General features: G+C 43.8%; 3 protein-coding genes across 3 annotated transcripts in view; 1 reads left to right on the top strand and 2 right to left on the bottom strand.

Annotated features, from left to right (window-relative positions):
- LOC126556435 (uncharacterized) overlaps positions 1-16,710 on the bottom strand; it is a 507,197-nt gene that overhangs the window by 289,020 nt on the left and 201,467 nt on the right. The gene's annotated exons all lie outside the window — the stretch shown is intronic.
- Positions 3,379-4,635, bottom strand: LOC126567392 (PRKR-interacting protein 1 homolog). The gene is made up of 3 exons (XM_050223613.1): positions 4,478-4,635; positions 3,749-4,404; positions 3,379-3,394 (listed from the first exon to the last, which is right to left on the bottom strand). The coding sequence occupies exons 1-3, from the start codon at positions 4,592-4,594 to the stop codon at positions 3,379-3,381; spliced, it is 789 nt and encodes a 262-aa protein (XP_050079570.1). The 5' UTR covers positions 4,595-4,635.
- Positions 5,278-16,009, top strand: LOC126568759 (clustered mitochondria protein homolog). Its single transcript, XM_050225365.1, has 6 exons — positions 5,278-5,462; positions 10,590-14,107; positions 14,592-14,717; positions 14,800-15,015; positions 15,095-15,303; positions 15,768-16,009. Exons 1-6 carry the CDS (start codon positions 5,354-5,356, stop codon positions 16,006-16,008), a joined length of 4,419 nt encoding a protein of 1,472 aa, XP_050081322.1. The 5' UTR covers positions 5,278-5,353; the 3' UTR covers position 16,009.

Below are 16,710 nucleotides of genomic sequence, written 5' to 3' on the forward strand. Positions count from 1 at the left end.
CCAGGCAGGGGGGCACGGATCGCCTGAAAGAACATCTTCATTCAAGCGAATTATTGTTGATCCCCTGGGAATGGTTTGAATTTTCGTACTTGTCCCCTGATGCAGCTGTTGTTAAGATTAATTGTGATGATGAATGGAAAACAAAAATTTTTGTGTGAGGATGTGTCAGGTGAGGATGTGACAGATCGAGAGGGATAGCGGGCAAGTGAAGTGATTTTTTAGTTGAATAATAGAGTTTATGTTTTGTTCTGTTTTACTCATATCGATCCAATGAATATTGTCAGGCGGGTACGACAGTGATGCTCGTTACACTGAAACCTTACACTGAGGCAATGACATGTGCATCCTCCTAGAGTCACTGTTTTGTCGGAAAAAATATTGGCTTTTCTCTAATTCAGTTTAAGAGTTCGCACGTAGAATTCATACAATGCAAAAGTAATATTGAAAATGCTAAAATCAAATGATACACTACTCGTAGAAGATACACCACACCTCATCCAATTAAACAAAAAATCACAACTCATTACAATACAGTTGATAGAAGAAAAAGTACATATTCTAGTAATGGCAGTCATTATCTAAAGAAAAAGAGAGAAGAAAACTAACATTACAATGAAGGCTTACCCCGAAAAAACAGTAGATGAGAACAGCCAGGAGGCATGGATACAGTTTCACTCCTTAATTGGAAAATAACGGAATAATTACATCGGTTAAAAGTCATCAACTTACTCAACTGGAGTGGAGTCAAGCAGCGCTGGAGCGGCAGGAGAGGCAAAATACTGGAGGAATCGTTTGGCATGAATTGGCTACAGTGCAAGGAATTTTATGTGAAGGGAAATATTATTATTACTACAATATACTTATGATTACGATTCAAGGTCCGGTTGGAGAATATTTGAATGCAAAATTGGGACATATGTAAGCATTCGCGGAGGAGAGAATGGTGTGAGCAAAAAACGTGCAAATGGATGAGTACGATAGTACGACGTTATTGTAGAGCGCAACAGAAGCAACAGCCACACACGCTAAGTCAAATGGAATCAGTGCCACCACCATAGAAAAAGAAGATCCGCCCGACCAGAAAGCCGAACTACCGAATCATAAGCCGATAAGCCAACCGCGCATCCTTGCTTCCTTGTCAATTCTTCTTCGACTGCTCCCCCAGGCCGGCGTTAGAGGCCGGAAAGTTGTGACATGTAGCGTTACAAATGGAACTGTTATTGGGATGTACTGTTTTATCCTCCTGATAAGGATGGTGACGTGCTTTCAGCATTTTCTCTCAATTATTGCTCAATAGCTTCGGAACGTTATGTTGGCTTGTAGCGATCACTTACTTAAGGTCGCGCCTGCTTTTATGCTGCCAGATAATTCTGCAAATCTAAAGTATATTGCAAGCTTACATTTTTACGAATGTTGTTCGCAAATGGGCATCAGAATAATAATGACCAAACGAAACTTCTTACGAAAAGAAACCAAACGCGTGGAAAAAACGTGTGCGTGTTTTATTTCGCTTCTGTTTTTGGTCCCATTTTTTCGATTTGCTTTGTGTGGTTAACTAACGTTCAGTTTTTTTACTGCCATCCGAACTTATTGAAACATTATGGTTTGGAGTGTAAAATTAAACAAAGCTTGAATGGGGCGGCCGGATGGAGAGGAGACAACGGTGTCGGTCTTCAGACGGCAGCACCGGAGTTCAAATCCCATCTTGATCCGTTCCTTAAAGTGAGGACTGAGGATTATCCAACCATGTGGTATCTGCGAGTCCTAGTTATCCATTCAATGGCTGGCGTTAACCTTAGATGGTCGTTAAGCCAAGAAGCGAGAGATAAAGAGAGCTGGAATTGGGAAAGAGAATGGGATAGTTGAACAAATTGATGTTATGGCGACAAGAGTCACCCCTGGAAGATCGATACCACATAGCATTCAGGTTCCAGTTTTGGTACGGTCTTGTATATGACCTAGTAAAATTGGCTTTGCTTTGTCGAAAGCTGTTTGTACATAGTGCGAATAGGAAAACGTTTGATAAGATTGTTTTAGAATCGAGCTGAATAAATCACGCAGTCGGGTTAGTTTTAGAACAGAAGTTTTACACTCTCTCTGTCCTTAAAAACTTAAACTTTACGAAACGAACAGTGGCTCGATTGTTATTTTATGTAACTCACAGTCCATATTGTACATATTGTTACAGCACACGCGTAATACGCACGAACCTTTTTTTGTGGATTAGCATTGAAAAGCGTGTAGCATTTTAGCAGAAACAGGGGACACTGAATCAATTGAGCTGGATAAAATCAGTTCGATCGTATGTGCACATGTTCCTTTTCTTTAAAATGTTATCACCAGACTGACAACCTGTCGTTCATTGCTGGTGTGCGAAAGACGATGGTGTTCAACAACTTGAGCAGAGAGTAACCGGAGTAAGAAAAGACGGAAGTCAACATGTGTTGTGGCGTATTGGTGGTGATGGTAGAAATTGAATGAGTAGAAGTACTTCCTCTACCATTTCACAAAACGGCAACGGCGTTTACTCTGAAGGGTTAATCAATCATCGGCGCGCAGTAAAACAGCAGGAGAAGAGGTAAAAATGCGAAAATGCGTGAAAGTGTGCGACTTGTTTCATACTATTTAAATTATTAAATCTATTTCTAATGCCCTCAGATTGCGAAACGAAAGCGAAACATCAAAAACGCGTTTCAGTGAGATATAAAACGAACGCAGATAGAAAAGTGCAAGAGCTGATGCTGGGAACGAAACATAATTACAACTGCTAATACTACTATTATTATGATTATCTATTATAATTGCTACCGAATATGGCTACCGTTGCATGCTACCTCTAGTTTTGCAACGACAACAATATAGTGTTAAATGCGTTCTAAAACAAAGCAAAAAAGCGAAAGCCTTGACAGGGGAACTGTTTGTTGGCCGGGAGAGCATAAGCATGGTCAAAAAGGGAGAATAGTTCTACCCAAGCTCAGCATCAACATTGCATTAAGATCATAAAACCGTTTGCGAATAGATAAATGTCCCCGCTTACGTCGGATTAAAAATGAAACATGTGTGAGATTTACCGAGAAACGCGTGTGCAATGAATGTGTTCCATCAAATAAATAAAAAAAATCGGAAGCATGCATGCGCATGATAATGAAAAAGGAATGGTCGTCGGAGCACAGTGCCCCAAACCCTCCGGTTCTATCCGGTAGTGGTGGGCACATGAGCATGATTTGATTTTATTTCCTTCATGGTAAATAAAATTTAAATCTACAACGACGAAACGATCTGACGCGCGGGAGGAAGAAACGGTTTAGCGAGGACGGATTGTGGCAGATACTGTTAAATGGTCACGTGCTCGCAAAGGCAAGGGTCAAGCAGCTGAGCTCAGTTCTTTAATATTCTGAAAGGGTATAAAACAAGCTACAAACTACAGAATGCTAAACATATGCGTTACGAAAATGAAACGGGATTATAATTTTCAAGAAACAAAAATATATATTATGAAAAACATTGACAGTGAATATGAGCTGCGAGAGAGAGAGAGAGAGAATGAGTGCAAATATATTTAAAGTTTTATTATTCCCTTCCTCCTTATTTCATACCGTTCTACCGAGCTGTTTGGCAAGAAGAGTCCAAAGAGAATTTATTTTGATAAGTCTTTACCATCCAATAAGATTTGGTTGTGTTTAGGATTTTTAAATTTATAATTCAATTTTAATTTGTTCATTAATTTGTAATTTCTTTATTTTCTGGCTTATTTTCCATATTTTCGGCATCTTTTGGTCTATCTTTTGGATCTATTTCAGTCTCAAGCTGAATATCTTCGGCATTCGCTTCGGATGGTGGTGCTGAGTTTTCCGTGGGTTGGTTCGCAAGCTGCGTTGGTTCATCGTTCCTATTAGAATCCTTTTCTTTCCCCGTAATATCATCTAATTTTTCTGATTCGTTTTGTTCCTTGTCGCTTTCCCGTTCCTGCTGCGGAGGATCCCCAGCGTCTGTACCTTGAACGGGTGTCCCATCGTTTCCTTCCTCATCCTCCTCCTCCTCTTCCTCAGATGTATCTTCGGACATGTCATTTCCACTTTCGCTGAGCTTCGGCTTCTTTCCTCGCTGTTCCTTTTGTTTCGCCTTTTTCTTCAAACGTTTGGCGCGCTTCTTGGCGGTTCGTTCCTCAGCGGCTTTCCGGTTGTTCTCCAGCTTTTGCTGAAACGCATCATCCAACTGTTCGGCATGACTTTTCTCTTGAATTTGCTTCTGTCGAGCGTACTCCTTCCGGCGCAGATGCCGATATACGTGAAACTCGCCCGAACCTGCGCCCGCACTGGAACCCATAACGTTTCGCACAAACGATGGAATGGCGGTGGAGAAGTCTCGATTTTTGCTCGGCGCCGGAATCATGACTGGTTTGTCCTGTGGGGAAAAGCAAAAGGTCAGCATGTGGTGAAATATATGATGGTAAGTAGGCAAAAGGTTTCTCTCTTACCGGGTTCTTCATGAGCTTCTCCAATTTGGCTCTCTGTACATCTGCAGCATTGCGTACGACAAATTTTTTCTTTTCGACTTCCTGGTCCTTCTGTTTTACTTCGTTGCGTATTTCCATTTTGATTGCTGTTCTTTTTTGGCTAGAATTTGAGCAAAAGTGGACGCGTCGAAGAATTGGTTGGTTTGTTTACATATGCCAATGCTGTTGTTTTGTTGCAATGATTGGATCTCAAGGCATGGACAGTAGTCGATGTACAGTAGCATCTGGACATTTCATTTTTTTTTTTGTATTCTGTATTTTTTCGTGTCTGTATTTCAGGCATTTAGGAAATGAATATAGTACAATAAATAAAATTCAGTTATGTCCTAGTAAGGACATAAATGATGAAGTCATTTTTATAAGGCCTTCCAGTTTTTCTCATTTTCTGTGAATCCATTTTGCTTTTCATCGGAATCACAAATGTCAATATTGTTTTCGACTCGTTGTGCAAAAGAAACATGTCCACACCGCTCGTTGAACACATTTTGTTTTGACAGCTTTAGCCTGACAGCTGTCTAGTCGTGTGCGCGTGCACCGTGGTGTGTGTGTGCCTTGCGATTTCGGAGAACGGACGGAAAATTTGGACGAGGAAAAGCCGGATTGGTTCTTTTCAGTGAAAATTGAAAAACTTTCGGGTGTTTCGCTTTGTCACCCCTTTCCGTCGACGGGAACCGTGTACGTGCTCGCGTTTGTGCGTAAAACTAGTGTGTGAACAACGATTTCCGCATCTCGTGCACCGGGATCGAAAGAGTTACGAAGGAAGAAGAGTGACTTTCAACCGAAACGTGCGAACCCAGTAGACGACGATCCCAGGAAGAAGGAGCCTGGTTGTGAAATATGGCTCTGGAAACGGAAAGTGTACAATCACCGGAAGCCGTCGCCGAAATGGTGTCCTCGCCCGGTGCGGATGGGATTGTAGGTGGCGATTCTGGCGGAAAAAAGAAAGGTTAGCTTAGTTCTTTAGGTTGCGAAACATGCGTTGAGTTTTCGCCTGTTGAAATCCAATGCTACTAGAAATGATGCAATCCACTTTCGAAAGCATAATCCTTAACAGAAATTGCCTGTGAATAATCGAATGTGTTTTCATCGATGCCGGTATCGGGATTAGTAGTAGTTGGAGACCGCGTGGTGTGAATCGAAGAAAAAACCCGTGCGCCCGCATCGCCCTAGTCATATAATCAGTTACGTAATTACAAGTTCGTTTGACGGATGCACGTTGAGCATTGGGTGGACATAAGTTTGGTGGAGAATTGTTAGTTTCTGGAGTAAATTGCCGTACGATGTGCTTACTTGACGGCAGCATAGTTTGTGAACTTAAATACAAGAAAAGGTAGCCACAGTTTGTGAAAGTTTGTCAAAGTGGTGCAACACTTTTGAACCGGTGTGGCAATGCATTTCATTGTGCATGGTTTTGCTTGAGTTGTAATGGGCAAATAATAACGATAAATTTGCCCATAATCCGCCGGTAGAAAAGGAACTGAAAGATACCTGGTTGATAGCAGTTTGTAGATAAATGTTTAGTTTTTAAACAAAAATACTGGCATTTTTTTAAATATTCCATAAATGATGAGTATCTTCCTTACCTACCCCCAGTCGTACCGTTGCCTAGACTAGGCTTGCTAGCTGGCGAGAGCCTGCTATGATTGTTTGATTTTCTCGTAATTAGTTCTCGGAATAGCTTACGGAAGTAGACATTTAAACCCAAACTAGACTTGTTTTGTGTTATCCAAAACATAAAATATGATTTGTTTAGAATTACCTCAAAAGATGTGAGTTTTTTTACTGCATTAATTTCAAACTCTTTTCTATAAAAGTTACTACGACAAGTTGTCATATTTTACAAGCAAGTTAAAAATTTTCAATTAAATCCTAAATTCCAGAAGTAATATCCTCTTATTTATATACTTTTAGTAATCCCACCATTATTCAGGTGCGAGCGTCCGATAAGAAGACCACATCCAGGCCACAATTTCTACTCCGAGAGTAGCAAGATAAAGATTTGTGTCTCTTTGTGTGTCGTATTTGTAACCCACCCGAGCGGTACCACCTCTATTTTCGAAAGGCATGCAGATGAGCATCGCCTTGGTCCACCCGATAAGCACATGTGTGAGAAGTGGCCAAAGACCGCATTCGGCAGTAAAACCTTTCTTTCGAATTGACATGTTTCAAGTGAAGTGCAGTGAGGAAGACAGCTTTTTTTTTTTAAATCTGTTGGCTCTATCCTCGGGCTTTTGCTTTTGGATCGCTTCTATTCCAGAAATAGGGGACCACTGTAGGCAATGTGGTGTTGTTCCCTAAGAAGATTGGGTGCGTAACCGTAGGTTTCGATGAAGAAGAGTGTTTGCGCTGTGCGACAAGCACGCCTTTCTTATCTTTCGGCCCTGATGATCCCTCGAGCAGGGCAGAGTGCGTAAGCGCGACGTACATACGGCCCGAGAGATGATGCCTACGATGAACGAACTAAAATTGACAACAGGAAAAGAGCGGACGGTTTACTCTCGTAGTTGACAGGCCTGTGGTAACAGACTTAAATGGGACAACTGTACCACCATCTCACTATCGGAGCTGCCGGAATTTGCATTTGTACCGGAGTGAGTAAAGAAGAGGGGAGAGTTTGGTCAGAGACGTCTGCTGATGTGACCACCCTTCTGTCGGGAAAGATTTTCAAGTGGTGAAGTCCACGATGATGAAACCTGCGTCCAGCCTATCTATCAGTCCGATTGATAGTTTACTCTTCGTTCGATTGATTGCAAATCGACATGAGGGACTGGTGATTATGGGGGATGGGAGGGAAAGGATGAGTCGACCCAATACCGCAGGCGATAGGAAAATGGTAAAATAAGTAATGTTTTAGACACCGTAAGCAAAGTGCGGGGTGTTGTGCGGTTTATGTTTGAACTTGGCAACACATCCGCGTAAAAGTGTACACACTAGCCGGTGCTGCTGCTGCAATCGATCTGCCAGACAACAAGAGAAACAAATCGTTTGCATTAGGAAGGGACAACGGATCAAGCATGTCGGCGGGCGAATGCATTTTGTCGGCGGGATCGTTTCCGCGTTGCACATTGGCACCTTTTGTGGGTCGCGAAGATACGATCGTTTTATGGTTTGTTTGTCTACCGGCGGCCGCGATTTGTCTTTTAATCTTTGTCCGGAGCACTTGCTTTTATGACATATGTCGAGTGCCTGAGGGGAAGGGCTAATGTTAACATTAAAAAACAACATTAACATCCGATGTAATGCATAATAAACATAGCATTCATTCACAACTGTCTGCCATACGGGTGGGTAAATGGTATTGGCAGAAATGGATAATTCAACAGGGTTCAAATATCAATGAGCAATTACATGTTTATTCGTATTTACCTCATAAATTAAAAAGGGGTGATGATCCAGTCAAAGGAAAAACTATAGTAAATTCATTCATTCTCAACGCGGATACTACTAGAGTCCATTAATTTTGTTACCTTCCCTGATCTACTTACATGTGTTTTAAACCTCAACTTTAAAGCTCATCGCTCAGCCAGCCAATGAGAATTTCCATCTTCTAAATCAGTCTATTTTTGGTGTACGATGCGCCAAGAAGTGTCATGCCGTGCCAATGTGTAAAGTCTTGTTCGCTCGACGGCTGCAAATGGTATGGAAGGATGAAAAACACACAACCGAACCGATAAGTTCAACCCCGGAATAGACAGAAGGAGGGATGGATAGGTTCAAAAATAAATAGTCTCTGTCGTCGTTGGTCTCCTCCGGCAGTGACTACGATGGGGACGAGTTGTACTACCATCGTCTGACGGGTTTGATTTAAAATTCGAACCCCATCATCGGTCATCACGTGGCAAAGGTATTCCCCGAGTAGGGCAGGGTAAAGCAGACACTGTTGGTCAAAGAAACATCGAACCAAGAGGAACGGAATGCAATTGGGATCCGGTCCCTGTTTAGCACCTTGTGTTTGTATGCTTGTGAAATGCATTGTTCGATCGAGTCTCTCCTGCTTTCCTTCTTCGTTACTGATTTATTGAGTTTGTCGAGCTTTGAAGCTCAGCATCTAATTTAACGATCAAATAACTTCTTGGGGAAATTGAAGTACAATAAAAAGGTTCGTTAGTGAAATTTGGATTAATATTCATATTGCAATTGATGGATGTTTTTAACCTGTTTCATGGATTTTATTTTTCTTACCGAAAGCTTTTGTTGTGTCGATTTATACTCGTCAATTATTCATGTAAACACAGCAAAAAAATCATTCTTGACCCTCAAAGTTCAAGGTCTATGCTCGCATCATGCACCAACAACAACAACAAAAAAATGCATATACGCACGATTACAGAGAAGCGATGTTTGAAATGCTTACACACTTGGGCCGTAATATTCTCGGGCCCAAGTAAAAAGGGTAGCGTATTTGGACGGGAAGCGAATTAAAGGTCAAGTCGCCTGACGCGAATGATCCCCACTGTCCGTTGTTTGTACACCGAAATGGTCCTATTTTTATACCGCCACACACAGTTACAGAGAAGAAAGTGAATCTATTTCTTCATGCGCCGTGTTTCCTCACGGATGCATTAGTAGCAGCGGCTTACGTTCTTTTCTTGTACGTTTTGTTGTGCGAGAGTGAGAACGTGATCGAGTTCGCGAGTTCCGTGAACGTGAAGACGAATGATTTTACGTAATGGTTTTGCGGTCGATCTTGTCGTCTTATGAAAGAAGAACGAAAAGAAGATTTTTATATTTACAATATAAAAAAAACCTTTACATTTATGTTTTTTTTACATCGTTTTATGCCAGTAACATCATCAATTGGATGCCTACCACGCAACCTCTGCCCATTGGGACTGATACACGTAACTAGGTGTTGGGTCATTAGAGCCCGGAAATTCTAATTCGCTGCCCCAATATTAAGATAGCTGTACAGTTCGCAGTGCTCGTTGTTGTAACGAGCTCTTCACTGTTTTCCTGCAAATATGTGAACTACCTTATTTCAGAGTAGTTTCCTCAGAAGACACAAATTGTGACTGAGTCCATGTCTCTGAGGCATATGAGAGTACCGCAACTATGTGGTAAATGTTTATATACAGTCCCATCTTCGTGCGTAGGGATAAGTGTTGACTTTTGACCTAGGGTAGGTGATGTTTGTAATCAATTCAAAGTTGCGATCAACTATCTATGCAATCGATATTTATTACCAGGTTCGCGATTGGTATTATCATTAATTCTGAGGCTTCGCCTTGTTAATATGCGACTCCAGAGTTCTTGTCACTAGCTGAATCCTTCAGTATGTTTCAGCTACACTGTGTGAAAAAAAAATCAGAGACAGGGATGCAAAATAATTGATAAAGCATATTCAATCAATCAAAACAAATGCTATCCACAAAGTAGTGCTATCCACAAAGGCGGCCCGGTGATGTAGGTGACAGCGGCGCCGGTCTTCAAACGGCAGGACCGAGGATCAAATCCCATCCGGATCTTCCCTCCGCAGTGAGGACTGACTATCCAACTACGTGGTATCGGTAGTCTAGTAAGCCGATGGCCGGCGTGACCTTGTTGGAAGGTGATTAAGCAAAGAAGAAGAAGATATCTTACTTACTTTCACTTTAAACTTTACTTTTAATAGTTTTTGGGGTTACGGCGGGATTACCTCTCAGAACGACTTCACGGCTCTCATAACAGTTTGGGCAACTCGCTGCATTTCGAACCCCAAAACGGTTTTCAAAACTCTGTGTTGATTCGAATCCTAAACGAGTTTTCACAAATCTTTACGATTCGAATCCTAAAAGAGTTGAGACGCTCCTTGTGATTTGGGTCCTTCTGCCGACTATCAACTCTCTGGGAGTGAGCTTGATGATAACGATTCGTAAAAGAGGTTAAAGTTCTTTGCGATTAGAAACATTTTAACCACTCATTCACTCTTACTCAGCGCACCACACAACGCTACAAGGTACCAATAGCAAATAGTCGACCAGTCGTTATCCAGTATCACACGATTGATTTGTTTAATTCCTTTATGTTCGATTACAATTTCCGAAGCAACTCTTCGTCGTCAGCTGTCGATTAACTTTTCTTTAACATTTTGCAGGTTTTGCTAAAAACAAAAAACAGAATGTCAAATCAAAAACACCTCCGGTGGGAGGAGATAGTAAGGAAACGATCGGCAACGGTCACGTGGAACAGAACGGGCTGAATGGACATCTTAGCTCGGAGGAGTCGGATCCGGCGACTACTACCGTAAACGATGCAGATGCGGATGAGAAAAATGGTGCTGGTGTTGCAGGTGGCGGAGCACCGTCGGAAGCATCAGCTACCGGCGATGATGATGTGATGAAGCTAATGCAGGAGACCGGCTTCACGGTGCAGGTTCTTTCGCCCGGTGTAGAACCATTGTCGATACAGGTGTCGAGCATGGAGCTGGTGCAGGAGATACACCAGCTGCTGATGGACCGTGAAGACACTTGCCACCGGACCTGCTTTTCACTGCAACTCGATGGTCGCACGTTGGATAATTTTGCCGAGCTTAAAAACATCGATGGACTGCAGGAAGGTTCGGTAATTCGGGTGGTCGAAGAACCGTACACAATGCGTGAGGCGCGTATTCATGTGCGTCACGTGCGCGATCTTCTAAAATCGCTCGACCCGGCGGATGCGTATAACGGGGTGGACTGTAGTTCACTTACCTTCCTGCATACGATCACGATGGGTGACATTATGGAGAAGAAAAAGACACGCCAAGAAAGTGTGGACTGTACACCGCCCGATTTTATCATGCCGGGTGCGAAAGAGCGTCCGTTGCTTCCACTACAACCAGGATCGGGCAAAAAGGGCAATCCACAGCCGCTGAAGGTGTTAACAACGTCGGCCTGGAATCCACCGCCTGGGCCACGCAAACTGCACGGTGACCTGATGTATCTGTACGTCGTGACGATGGAAGACAAGCGGCTACACATTTCCGCCTGTTCGCGTGGATTCTACGTCAATCAGTCGACAGACGACACATTCAATCCGCAACCGGCTAACCCGAGCTACCTCTCACACTCGCTGATCGATCTGTTATCGCAGATATCGGCCACCTTCCGGCGATGCTTCTCTCAGATGCAAAAGAAACGCACCCAGCGGCATCCGTTTGAGCGTGTGGCGACACCGTACCAGGTCTACACATGGACCGCTCCCGCATTGGAGCACACGATCGATGCCATCCGAGCGGAGGACACGTTCTCGTCGAAACTTGGCTACGAAGAGCACATCCCAGGCCAGACACGCGACTGGAACGAAGAGCTACAGACAACGCGGGAACTGCCGCGAGCAACGCTGCCCGAACGTTTGCTGCGCGAGCGAGCCATTTTCAAGGTGCATAGCGATTTCGTAACGGCAGCAACACGTGGCGCGATGGCCGTTATCGATGGCAACGTAATGCCGATCAATCCGGGCGAGGACGCGAAAACGCAGATGTTTATTTGGAATAATATCTTTTTCTCGCTCGGGTTTGATGTGCGCGATCATTACAAGGAGCTCGGCGGAGATGCGGCTGCCTTTGTGGCACCACGCAACGATCTGCACGGTGTGCGTGTGTATAGTGCGGTGGACGTCGAAGGACTCTACACGCTCGGTACGGTAGTGATCGATTACCGTGGCTATCGCGTCACGGCACAGTCCATTATACCGGGCATTTTGGAGCGTGAGCAAGACCAATCAGTTGTGTATGGATCGATCGACTTCGGAAAGACCGTTCTTTCGCATCCGAAGTATCTCGAGCTGTTGAATGCTGCCGGTAAACATCTGCGAATTCAACCACACAGCGTTTACAACGATAAGCAGGAAGCGATCGAACTGTGCTCGTCGGTAGAATGTAAGGGTATTATCGGTAACGATGGTAGGCACTATATTCTCGATTTGCTCCGTACCTTCCCACCGGATGTCAATTTTCTCGTATTGCCGGACGAAGAGGAAGCGGTTGGAAGCGATAGCAAAGCGATGGGCTTCCCGATTGAACACCGGCACAAGCTGTGCTGTCTTCGGCAGGAATTGTTGGAAGCATTCGTAGAGAATCGCTATCTGATGTTCATGAAGCTGGCCGCCGTACAGTTGCAGCAGTGTGTTAAAAAGAAACAGGAACAAAAGGCAGGCGCTGCACAGAAGACGTCTTCCGATGAGTCGAAACCAGCGGCAGCGATTGAAGCGGCGGCGGTGGAGGGCGAAAAGGAGGAAGCCAAGGAGATTTCAAAGGATGCTAAGGATGTGAAAGAAACGGCAACGTCTCGTCCCATCCCGAAGGCGGACACGGAAGATGCAAAGAAGTTGGTCGAGTCGCTTATTTCAAGCGATCAGATGAACGAAAGTAAGGAAGTGGTGAAGCGCGTGTGCGAAGCAGTTGGTTCGCTGAAGGAATATGAATTTGACATTCGTTTCAATCCGGACGTTTACTCACCCGGCATCCGACACGTGGACGATGATCCGAATGCAGCCCGCTCGTTGCGTCGCCAGAAGCAGCTGGTGAAGGATGCGGCCGTGTTTTTGGTAAAGCACCAAATTCCGAGCTTCGTGCACGAGTGTCTTGACCATTCGTCCGCCCCGATGGATGGTGTTACGCTGACCGAACTGCTGCACAATCGTGGTATTAACGTGCGCTACCTCGGCAAGGTAGTGGATCAGCTGGCAAAGATAAAACAGCTCGAGTACTTGCATACGATCGCCGTGTCGGAGTTGATTGTGCGCGGTGCGAAGCATATCTTCACTGCGTATCTGCAGCAAACGGATGTTATGAGTATGGCGGCCGCGATCAGCCACTTCCTGAACTGCTTCCTAACCGTGTCGACCGGTGGTTACCAACCCGTCGCGAACGGTAATGGTGGCGATGTCGATGGACAGCTGGCGGATGAGTTTGGTCCGAAATCGTCCTCTTCGGGGGGTGGCAAGAAGCAAAGCAAACAGAGCAAACGTGGTGGCAAAGGAAGTGGTGGAAATGGTAGTGGTGGTGGTAGTAGCAGAAAAACTACATTTTCGTCTCCTTTGTCCGATAATAGTGAATGGCAGTCGCTGACGTCGAAGTCGCTGTGGTCACAGATCCGACAGGAGCTGAAAGCGTACTGGGATTTTGAATTGACAGTTGAGCCTTCTAAGGAGGGTAAAGCAGCCACCCAAATTGACTCGATTGAACCGCTGATAGGTGCATTCAAATTACAGAAGATAAGCTTGTTGCGTGCGTTCTGTTTGAAGACGGGCGTACAGATTATGCTGCAAGAGTACGCCTTTGATCAGCGCAATAGACCCACGTTTACCGATGCGGATATTGTGAATGTGTTCCCGGTTGTGAAACACATCAATCCACGCGCGTCTGATGCGTACAACTTCTACACGACTGGCCAGACAAAGATTCAGCAGGGTTACTTTCAAGATGGATACGGACTGATTAGCGAGGCGCTTAACCTGCTGAACAACGTGTACGGTGCGATGCATCCGGAGAATGCTCAGTGCTTGCGCATGTTGGCCCGGTTGAGCTACATCATGGGAGATCCACAGGAAGCGCTTGCCATTCAGCAGCGTGCCGTACTGATGAGCGAACGTGTGAATGGTGTCGATCATCCGTATACGATTTCGGAATATGTAAGTATTGATATATATCTGAGAAGAATTAAAATACCTCACACGTAATACATAATGACCAAAATAAGGCTAGGGATTTCCTGAAGTTTGATTTCTTAAAGAACAAAAGGCCAAACCACAGTACTAACATAAACATAGAATCACACCAATAGTCTGAACTCATAAATACCTGTGGGAACAAATTTTATCTAAGAAGAAGAAAATAACTCAGCACCAGAGCAGACAAAAATAGGAATTGAGCAACAACAACAAACAGCATAGAAAACTAAAAATACATAAATAATTAAAAGCACAAACATATGCTACAAAACACGTAATAGAACACTAAGCAGGAAAAACCCACACTTAGCTAAACAAATCAAATAGCTGAAATATAAAATTGATGGGACACGTAAAGACCATCAGTAGAGAAGTTCTTCTGGGTGTTCTGGGAAACCCTGTAAATATATTTACGGATATGCACTAATTTACCCTCCCTTTTCAGGCCCATCTTGCATTGTACTGCTTTGCTAACAGTCAAATTAGTACCGCACTCAAGTTGCTATACCGTGCCCGATATCTGGCGACTATCGTGTGTGGTGAAAATCATCCAGATATTGCCCTTATGGATGTAAGTAACAGTTTACGTTTTCAAGCTCATCTTCCCTAGAATCGGTACAGTTTACTGATGCGAATGCTTAAAAAAATTACAGAGCAATATCAGTCTGATCCTTCACGCTGTCGGAGAGTATGAACTATCGCTTCGCTTTTTGGAGCACGCTCTCGCTTTGAACATTCGATACTATGGCGAAAAGTCTCTGAAGGTGGCCGTCAGCTATCATCTGGTGGCCCGAACGCAAAGCTGCATGGGAGACTTCCGATCGGCGCTGGTCAATGAGAAGGAAACGTATGCGATTTACAAGCAACAGGTAAAGTGTCGCGACGATGATCGATTGCTGAGTATGTTGATCAGCTGACGTTAAATGTGTTGAACCAATTTCGTTGCAGCTCGGCGAGAGCCACGAAAAGACGCAAGAATCTTCCGAATGTCTACGCCACCTGACACAGCAAGCGGTTGTGCTGCAGAAGAAGATGAACTTTGCCAACGGAAAGTTGCTGAGCACTGGCTTACCGCCGATCCACATACAACCACCGTCGATGGGCTCGGTGCTGGACATGCTGAACGCAATCAATGGTATCATTTTTGTACAAATTAGGTAAGTTGTGTGAGGTGTGTTGGCACTCACAACACGTTCCTCTGTGATTTCCTACTCCTACTTCCTCCTGCTTCATTACCTGTATTCTTTCCTCTGAACTCGACGTTCCTTTTCTTTGCTCTTCTATTAATCTATTTGTTCCTTCTTGTCGTCTTCGTTAAAGACCTCCTTTATTTATCCCTTAGAATGATCCTTGGTTAAGAGTTTGCTCCTCGTTTAATAATGATCACGAAATGTTTGAGTTTCATCATCTTTCAATTTCTTATTTCCGTACCCGTCCCATGGACTCCACAATTTCCTTGTAACCACTATCATAATTATTATGCCATGCCTTCTTCCCTCTGCTCTAGTTACTAAGCAATATAAATTGCTAAACACCACGGGCAGACAATGAAACTATTAAATTAATAAACACATAAATAACATAAATTTTATAACTCAAATTTATCGTCCAATCCATCCAGCTCCAAAGAAATTGCCAACTTCAAGAATGAAATTGAAAAGCGCCAAAAAGAGGCTGGCCAAAGTCAACCGCAGCAACCGGCATCGGTCCAGGCCAACCAGGAGGAGGTCGATCGTATGCTAATGGAAACGATGCAAAAAACGGCCGCCGGTATACCGTTCGATGAACAGGACGGTGACAAGAAGGAAAGCGCAGTAGTATCTGAGGAGTCCACGAAATCGGTTGAAGTGGCGTCGAGTTGAAGCCGCCGGGATACAACAACGCTCGCCGCTGCAAATGCGGTTTGCGTTGAATCCTAAGCGATCGTAAGCAGTAACCCTCGGTTTTGGGTTGGATTTGTCAGATGTTTTCACTGCGATGTGTGTAATGTGCACACAGGGCCGTGAGAGCCGCGCGGGATGATCTGTAATGGGAATGGAACTGTGTTTTCACAGTGGATTTTGTCAGTACACCCAATGGAGAAGAATTTGTAGGTAGAGAGTAGTTTCATTATAAATCATTTTACTGATTTTTTTTTTGTTTGTTTTTCGGCCAGGAACACGTGTTTGATCAAACGTGTGTATTACAGATACTGTGCCTTTTTTTAATGGTAATTACTACTACTTCGAATAGGAAAACAAGCTCCACAAACACCCTTTCCATTTCTCTTCATTCTCTCACCCAGCAATTGTAGTTTGTAGAGCAAGTTAGTTTAGTGTTTTGCCTTTTTTAAGCAATAGAAGCTAATGCAAAACTGCGGACAGTTAACCCGTATAAAAAAAAAGAACGCTAGTGTGGGAATTGGTTGGAGGTAATTTTTTTGCTCCTTTATGTAGATCGTATGTAAAAGTGTTGAGTTTCAACCATTGTTGCTTAAGTTCGTGTTTTTCTCCTGAGAAGCCTTAGTGCTAGAAGAAATAGGTCACTGGGCGGCGCATAATTATCGTCTCGCTAAGGGTGTCCAT

This window comes from Anopheles maculipalpis, chromosome 2RL (assembly GCF_943734695.1).
Source record: "Anopheles maculipalpis chromosome 2RL, idAnoMacuDA_375_x, whole genome shotgun sequence".
Taxonomy (NCBI): Eukaryota; Metazoa; Arthropoda; class Insecta; order Diptera; family Culicidae; genus Anopheles; species Anopheles maculipalpis.